This window comes from Phocoena phocoena, chromosome 3 (genome assembly GCF_963924675.1).
Source record: "Phocoena phocoena chromosome 3, mPhoPho1.1, whole genome shotgun sequence".
NCBI classification, from domain to species: Eukaryota; Metazoa; Chordata; class Mammalia; order Artiodactyla; family Phocoenidae; genus Phocoena; species Phocoena phocoena.
In genome coordinates, this window is record NC_089221.1 from 2,733,850 (window position 1) to 2,742,774 (window position 8,925).

Below are 8,925 nucleotides of genomic sequence, written 5' to 3' on the forward strand. Positions count from 1 at the left end.
CGATTCCCTCCTATTAGAAAACTAGCACCGTCCACCCCCAATAATGAAAAGGAGCGAGTAAACTTTCCATCGAGTTGGCTCAAACGCGCACCGTGCATCAGTACCTCCGTCCCCCGCCCCCCGCCCCGCCCGGTACACAACCCCGGGCCCTCTCTCCCCCGCCCACCAGAGTCACCTCCCTCCGGAGCCTAGTCTGCACACAAGCGCCGTGCACATACACACACACACACACACACACACACGCACACACACGAGTGCACCCAGAGGCCCACGTCCCAGCTGCGGCGCGCAGAGGGTCCGGGCCTTCCAGCCAAAGGATCCCGGCAACTGCCCCTGCTGAGCTCCGCGGGGTCGCGCCTGCGATGGGGCCAAATGCCGCGGGTCCCTGAGTGGGGGTCCTTACTGAGCACAGGGCTCCCAGACCCGAGCCAGGACACCGCCCGGGCGGAGCTCCACTTCGGCAGCGCAGCGACCCCTAGGTCTGGCTTTGCACCGTTCCCAGGCCCTGTCTCCGGCTCAGTGAAGACCGGTGGCGACAGGGTCGGGGGACGCTCTGGTCGGCGAGGCTTCCAGACCAGTGGCCCGGCCTGCCTGAGCAACCCCTTGCGAGGCGGGGACGGTGGTTGAAGATCTGAGAAGCGGGTCTCTCCCCAGTCACCCATCTTGAGCAGCAGGGCCCCAGGCCGTCGGTTTTCGACAGCGGGGCAGCCGAAGCCTCGCAGCCTGCGTACCCCTCCGGTGCCCGCGGGTCCGGGCGCAGGACCAGGCTGGTCCGTCTCTTGACCCCGCACCTTTTGGGCCACCAGAGTGACAGCACTGGACGTCAGACGGCTTAGGTGGTGCACTGGGCCGGTCTCTTTGGGGAAAGTTCTGGATCCATTAGGCGGTTATTTAAGTCAGCCCGAGGTCCGGGCACAGGGCCTGCTGTCTTGGCTCAGGCACCCTGGGCCTTCCTGGGCCCTCCTTGACCGCTTGATGATAAAAATGAGTAGAGGGCTGGTGGGAAGACGTCGAGCCAGCAAGTCTCTAGATCCTTCTCTGCCCCTCCCCCTCTCCACGATGGGAAGCAGATTTCCTCTTTTTTTAATTTTAATTTTAATTTTTGTCGACGTTGCTTCCTAGTTTTCCACGTGCAAGTTTTGGGGTAAAGGGCCAAGGAGAAAGCAGGGAAGAGATGGGGAGTGGTGGTTGCCAGGCTCCATTAGGATCCCAGCACCTGACCCCTCAGGGAAAGAGAAAGGCCACAGGCACCTCTCCAGGGCTCCCTGGGGGCAAGGCCACAGGCCTTTCTGGCACTAGTTCCCCAATCACCTCCTTATCCTCAGGCACCATTTCTGGTGTGCCATTCCCACTCACCTCCCAGGTGCCTTCAGGAACCTACAATCTCTTCATGACCAGAAAGGAGGTGGCACAGACCAGGCACAGCGGGTGGCACTACTGGGCTGGTTGAGGGTCAGGACAAAGCCTGCTGCCCTGTCTCCCTCCATCTCCCCCCAGGTTGTGAGGGCTACAGTGTGATGGGAGTCGAGGTGGGCTGTTGCAGGTAGGAGGTGGGCAGGTGATTCATCCCTGTGGCTGAATCTTGACACTGAGTATTTTCTCTGGGCTTACATTCCACCTGGTTCTCCAAGTCACACAAGAGGGCTTATCTCACCTGTATTTACCTGTCACCGTGAAATGTGACACTGGAGTTTGCTAAACAGGACAGCGGTGGGGATGGCCAGTCGGTTTGTTTTGGGGAGAGGGAGTTGCGGGAGAGGGAGCTGGGAAGTGCAGGGTGGTGGGCTGGGCAGCAGGAGGAAGCTGTGGTTAGGGGCTTCCCAGAGCAGGACTGACCACCTGCGGCCCCCCAGAAGCTGTCAGAGCAGGAAAGGAGCCCAGGCAGTTGCAAGGGGTTTCTGGCGTGAGCAGGGACTGGTTAGTGGGGTGGGGGTAGGGGTTGGAGAAGAGGGAGGACGTTATGAACAGGAAGAAAACCTGACTCTGAACACAGAAAATAGAGCCTGATTACACAGCTGGTAATTAGTAATTACTATTATGGGCGTTATTGTCGCTAATTATAGGTGGTGGCTTTGTGACTGTCCTCAGGCCCCCAGATGGGGGAAACGGGATCTTTCCTGATGCTCGGGGAGTCCTTGGACCTAGTAGGTTGGGGCCGCTGGAAAAGGGAACTAGAGGATGGTGATCGGGTCGGTGTCCAGGGTACAGGTGTCCCAGGTCACCAGCATCACAGCATTCTGGGGGCATGGCTTCAGTTCTGTTGCCCCAAACGGCCCCCAAACGAGGCCGCCACCCAGGTCCCTGGAGGAAATTCCCGCCGGGTTCCGCGTGCCCGAACGCAGCAGCAGGGAGTACACGCCTGGCGCCGGCTGCAGCTTAGGAGATGGAGCGCAAAGCGGCCCCGGGAGGCCAGGGAGGTACCCTGGGTGCGCTCCCCGCCTTGGCCTCCAGGACCAAGCCACTGAGCGCAGCGCAGAAGCGGCCTGCCCGAGAGGTCCAGGGCACAGGGAGGCGAGGAGGACCTTGCCCTCGCCGTCTGCGCCCCAGCCCCACGGGACCCCAGGCAATCCGGAGCCACCTCCCAGCGCGCGCTCTGCCCGGCCGGGTCGCTCGCCGCTCTTCTGGCGGGGGGAGGAGAGGGAACCCGGTGCCCGGCCTGGTCGCGGCGCCGCCTCGGGCCGGCGCGCTCCACACAAGTTTACTTCCTGCCTTTGCTCACCTAGTGGACAAACGAGGGGGTCCAGGCCAGGCTGGCCTCTCCCATCGCCGGGGTGGGGGCGGATTGCTTCCCTCCCGGCCGCAGTGGTCCTTTCTCCGCAAAGAAAAATGGTCCTTTCCCCTCAGCCCCAAGAACCGACCATCTGCTTCCCCCAAGCTAGTGGCTTCCCAGCTGGGGTTGCCCTTTCTCAAAGTTTTCACAATTGGAAAAGCCTGCAGGGATCGGACGCTTCCCGCTTCTCCAAGTGCAGCGAGGCCAGCCTAGCCCCTGCCTGATGACCTGTTAATACCTAGTGGGGGCCACGGGGACGCCACGCCCGCGTCGGGGTGTCGCTCCACGCCTGTTTCGTGGCACTTCCGCCAAAGATGACCCGGGGAGCCAAAGGCAGCATGGACCTCGGAGGAGAGGCCGCTCCCCGCCGGCTGTCATCGCGCTCCCGCCCGCCCCTTCCCCGCCGCCCGAACGGTGGAAAAGCAGGCGCCGAGGTGTTTTTTGTGAGCAAGCAGGACACACCTCAGCTGCGAAACGGCCAGCTGCGGTGTCCGACAGCTGTAAACCGGCGTCGACAGGTTGTCAGACAGCCCCGGGGGCCGGCGGGGAAGGAGCCCGCGGCCTTCGGGCCCGCACCCGTTGCCCGGCCGCTCGCGCGGCCACCGCGGGAGGAGGTGGCCCGGCCGGCGCTGGGCACCACGTGCTCGCCGGGAGGGGCGGGAGCAGCCGGCGAGGGCGGGCGGGAGGCAGGGAGGGGGCAGGAGGGGAGCCGGGGGCGGGGCCAGCGCTCAAGGGGATGCCAATCAAAGCATCAACTTCAAATTGTGTCTGAAAGCCCCGCCGCCGAGCGGAGGGCGGCCGCCGCAGTCGGCGCGCGATCGCGGATCCGGGCGCAGGCGGGAGCCGGGCGCCAGCGAGCACCCGGCCGAGGAGCAGCCACCGGCCCCCGCCTCCGGGCCGGCCCGAGCGCGCCCGGCCGGCGGCCCGCTCCCCAAACCGCGCCTCCCCCGCCCCCTGCGCTTCCCCCGCTCCCCGCCACCCTTTAATACTTGCCCGCCGCCGCCGCCACCGAGTCCGCGGACATGTCCTTCCCGCAGCTGGGCTACCCGCAGTACCTGAGCGCCGCGGGGCCCGGCGCCTACGGCGGCGAGCGCCCGGGAGTGCTGGCCGCGGCTGCCGCGGCGGCCGCCGCCGCCTCGTCGGGCCGGCCCGGGGCGGCGGATCTGGGCGCGGGCGCGGGCGCGGCCGCCGTCACCTCGGTGCTGGGCATGTACGCGGCGGCCGGCCCGTACGCGGGCGCGCCCAACTACAGCGCCTTCCTGCCCTACGCCGCGGACCTCAGCCTCTTCTCGCAGATGGTGAGTGAGCCTGGCCTGCTCGGCGCCCCGCACGCGGCCCGGGTCCCGGGGCCCGGGTCCCGGGGCAGCTCGGGGCGCGGGAGGGGAGAGCGGGCGCCGGATCGGCCCTGCCGGCTGTGCCGAGGAGGTGGTGGCCGCGGGCGCTCGAAGAGGCCGGCCGGGAGCGGCCCCGCCACGGGCCCCGGGAAGCCGGGAGGTGGGAGGCTCGGGCTGCGCAGGGGGTCTTGCTGGGAGTCGGCAGGCCGCGGGAGCAGGCCCGGGGCGCGCGGCCGGCGCTGGAGGTCGGGGCCAATCTCGCCCGGCGCCCCTGGCTCGGTGGCGGCGGAGCGGCTCGGCCCGGTTTACCCGGACGCCCCTTCCCGGCCCGTGGGCCCCGCTGGCGCGACCATTTCAGCGTTTGGGCTGAGCCAGGGAGACTCGATTTTCTCCCTCTTTGGCAGGGCTCTTGCAGTTGTATCTGAACCCTTCAAAGCGTAGTAGAGGCGGTCAAAATAAACCTAACAATGGAGATCCGACAGGCCGAGGGGTCTCTTAGAGGCTTGAGCGCAAATTTGAAATTAAACAAAAAATGAAGGCGAAATGATTGTTGGCGTCTGAAACGGTGTTTGCTTTGACTTTCATAAGTTGCCAAAGTTTTCATTTCATTTGCACCGAAAGAAAAGCACTTTTCTTCCTGCGTTGCATAATGGAGGATTGAAGAGAGCGGTGTCCCTGGGCTTAAAATAAATGCTGTCCTCTTAGGCTCCTGCCCAGTGGGTGTCACATGGAGGAGTCGGGGGCTGCAAATTTCATGCTCCGCGGGGCCGTTGATCTAAAGGGTCCATTTTCCTAGGTCTGACTGCAAAGTCTGCCTTAAACTTCGGGCTGCTGGGAATGGCTCGCCGGGCGCGCGGGTCGGGGAGGCAGACCCCTCCTGCACTGCTGCCCGCGGGGTCACGCAATTTGCGAGGACCCCCCCCCCCCCCGCCCACCCACACACCCCCGCCACGTCTCCCCACTCCGCGAAGAAGAGACAGGAAATACATACCCGACAATAGTAAAGGAGCAAAGCGGCCGGTGTGTTTTCCTGTAACTTTTCTTGTAGTTTTGAAAAGAAAGCCTATTTCTCTGAAAGCGGCCCCAGCTGCCTTTCAGATCGGTTGCTATCAAAAAAGATCAGCTCCCATTTTGTTCTGGCGGCCGGGATGCAGGGGGAAGCGTTGAGAGATTTACAAGGTATCCTTTCAAAAAGAATTCCCAGCAGAGACGAGGCCGAAATGTCTTCCTTACAGTTACAACGAAAATAATTAGAAAAGTGCAAAGTACATTTTGCAAAGATTAGGCAAAAACGAAATCTGGCCGGAGAAACCTTGTCTCCGGGCCTCGACCACCGAACTAATTAGTCAAAGAAATCTTCTGCTTTTTGCAACTTTCTCCAGAGTCCCGGTTCCCCTCTCTGCTAACACAACAACTCGACAATTTTTACATGGAGGATTATAATTTTTTTACAGAAATTTTGAATACAGATGTGTGCCAGTTGGGAAACCCGCGTGCGTTTGTAGGGGAGGGGGGCCTCTATGGCGAGGCTCTGCTCCCATTGTAGTGAGGTTGGGAAGGGAGATGCTTGCTTTTTTTCTCTTTTACGGAGGGGAAACTATATACAAATCCAACCACCCCGCCCCCAAAGGTAGATGTACGTGCGCATGTGTTTCCTCCTGGTCTCCTGATGCTTCCTGGAAAGGAAGCCTAAATCCAAACCCAAATTCTAGGTCTAGGTTTCCAAGCCTTTACGGTTGGGGATTTGGAAGTCCAAAAGATAAAATTGTGAGTGAATGTCTGTCTGGGCAATTTATGGTAATAATGAGGCCTAATGAGGTTGTTAGAAAGATAAAATGTTATTTACCGAAAAAACCTGATGGGATAATTTGACTTGCTGTGTTTTACTACCGATGATAAAAAGAATATTGATTGCAAATAAATCACGGCCTCTAAATGCCTTGCAAACAGTTTGTGCTGGCTTGCTCCTGATCAAAGTCAAACTTGAGAGATAAAGTCTCCGAGCAGAGGCCTAGGAAACAGTTCTGCTCTGCGCGGTGGGTGCTCAGGGCCCTCCCGTTAATGTTTTACCGGATAAACCCTCTCTTTGTATTTAAAAAAAACAAACGGTGTTTTTGTTATTGTTGTTGGTGATGGCCAGGATTAAAATTTTAAATTACCTGTCACCCACTGTAGACCTTTAAGTGCGGGGCGGGCGAGCCATTCTATGCAGGTTAATTTGGGAGCTAAAAAGGAGTGTGCTTTCATTTTAAATTGCTGGTGGATTTGGACTCTCAGAAAACTCAGGATGGTTTATTTTGTTTGACCCCCTCAGGGTCAAAGGGAGGGGGCCTGGGCTCTTGGTTCTCTAGGTTTGGAGAAACTGTTTTATCAGCCTGGTTAAAAGGTTTTCCCCTCTAGCGAGTGTGAGATAAACTTGGACACCCGGGCTTCTGGAGTTGTTTTGGGAGGTGGGGCTGGGGGCCCTGCGGGCGGCCTAGGGAAATCCTAGGGGCTACGGCTCCCGCTGTTGTCTTCTAGAGATTCTAGGATTCTGCAACTTTTCTTGAGTGACAAAAATATCTCCATGATTGGTGGAAGGGCAGTTTCTGGAGGCAGCTTCTGGTCTGACCCCCTCTTCCAACCCGGGTGGTGCATTAGGACTAGGCTTCCCATTCTGGAGCCGGCGGGAGCGTCTGCCTCCCACTTTCCCAGTTTGGGGGACTCATCTCTCTCTCTCTCTCTCTCTCTCTCTCTCTCTCTCTCTCTCTCCCCCCCCCGCTTTCTCTCTACTCCCTCGCTGGGCCTTGTGGCTGCAGGGTTCACAGTATGAGCTCAAGGACAACCCCGGGGTGCACCCCGCCACCTTCGCCGCCCACACGGCGCCGGCCTATTACCCCTACGGGCAGTTCCAGTACGGGGATCCCGGGCGGCCCAAGAACGCCACGCGAGAGAGTACCAGTACCCTCAAGGCCTGGCTCAACGAGCACCGCAAGAACCCCTACCCCACCAAGGGCGAGAAGATCATGCTGGCCATCATCACCAAGATGACCCTCACGCAGGTCTCCACCTGGTTCGCCAACGCGCGCCGGCGCCTCAAGAAGGAGAACAAGGTGACGTGGGGCGCGCGCAGCAAGGACCAGGAGGACGGCACTCTCTTCGGAAGCGATACCGAGGGGGACCCTGAGAAGGCCGAGGACGACGAGGAGATCGACCTGGAGAGCATCGACATCGACAAGATCGACGAGCACGACGGCGACCAGAGCAACGAGGATGACGAGGACAAAGCCGAGGCGCCGCGCGCGCCCGCCGCGCCTGCCGCCCTCGCCCGGGACCAGGGCTCGCCGCTGGCGGCCGCCGACACGTTCAAGCCCCAAGACTCCCCCCTGGGCCTGGCCAAGGAGGTCCCGGAGCCCGGCAGCACTTGCCTGCTGAGTCCGGGCGCCGCGGCGGGCGGCCTGCAGGGCGCGCCGCACAGCAAGCCCAAGATCTGGTCGCTGGCCGAGACGGCCACCAGCCCCGACGGCGCGCCCAAGGCCTCGCCGCCTCCCGCCGGCCATGCGGGCACGCACGGGCCCCCCGCGGGCGCGCCGCTGCAACACCCGGCCTTCCTGCCCAGCCACGGACTGTACACCTGCCACATCGGCAAGTTCTCCAACTGGACCAACGGCGCGTTCCTCACGCAGGGCTCGCTGCTCAACGTGCGCTCCTTCCTGGGCGTTGGCGCGCCCCACGGCCCGCACTTGTCCGCGCCGCCGCCGCCGCCGCAGCCACCCGTCACCGTGGCCGCGGGGGTGCTCCACGGCGACAAGGCCTCGTCCCGCAGCAGCCCCTCGCTCCCAGGTACGGCGCCCCGGGACGTCCGCCCTGCCCCAGGCCAGTAATCCGGAGCCCGGGCGATGCTGGGGATGGAGGGGAGCTCTGGCCCCGGAGGGTGAGAGGCGGTGACCGCTGAGCTCGGGGTTGAGCAGTAATCCCTGCCTGAATTCAAGGAGCGAGGCCACAGCCCTCTGGCTCTCCCGAGAAAGCTGAGCTCTACCCGCTGGCCTGTCCCGGGGGAGGCAGGGAGGTTTCCCTGGAGACACTTCCCAGGGACGGGGCGGGGTGGGGGGGGGGGAGGAGGCCTGTGCCCTTCTGCGGCACCCCTTTCCCCCACTGTCTCTCGGCCCTAACGCTCTGCCTCTTCCCCTCCCTCGCAGAGAGAGACCTCATCCCCAGGCCGGACTCGCCGGCACAGCAGTTAAAGTCGCCCTTCCAGCCCGTGCGCGACAAGTGAGTGCCGTTGGTTTTTACCTCTGGGTAGGGGCGAGGGGGATTCGGGGGCCGGAGGCTGAGCGGTGGCAGGCGGCAGAGGGGTCGCGTAGTTAGCGTGGCTGGGGCGCTGTCCACCAGCCGGGCGTCCGGGCCAGCGTAGTCCGCCCCGGTTTCTCCCGAGCCGGGAGCCTCGCGGGGGCAGGTCACGCCGCCCCCCAGGCGCTTGGCTGGCAGCACCGGCCATGCTGGGTCCCAGCTTCCATCCACTGACAGCGCTGTGTTCTTCTTGTCTTGCTGTGTTTCCCCTGCAGCTCGCTGGCCCCGCAGGAGGGGACGCCGAGGATCCTAGCAGCCCTCCCATCAGCCTGATCCAGGGTCTTCTTTTACTTTTGCGGGGGGAGGGGGGAGAAGTTCGGGAGGGAGGGGGTGAGGGAGGAATCAAGACAAATATTTCAAACTGGTGTAAAGGGAAAATCTGGCAACGAAGTCAAAGACTCCCATCCATCGCTTTCTGCAGAAAGGGGCTCGTCCGGCCCGAGCTCGCGTCCAGGCAGCCCGGCCTCTGCCCGCCGCCCCGGGGGGCTGTCA

At 62.3% G+C, this 8,925-nt stretch overlaps 1 protein-coding gene across 1 annotated transcript; it reads left to right on the plus strand.

Moving 5' to 3' along the window:
* Positions 1 to 3,792: 3,792 nt before the first annotated feature.
* On the plus strand, positions 3,793 to 8,706 carry IRX1 (iroquois homeobox 1). The gene is made up of 4 exons (XM_065875018.1): positions 3,793 to 4,068; positions 6,903 to 7,926; positions 8,283 to 8,355; positions 8,649 to 8,706. Exons 1-4 carry the CDS (start codon positions 3,793 to 3,795, stop codon positions 8,704 to 8,706), a joined length of 1,431 nt encoding a protein of 476 aa, XP_065731090.1.
* Positions 8,707 to 8,925: the final 219 nt, after the last annotated feature.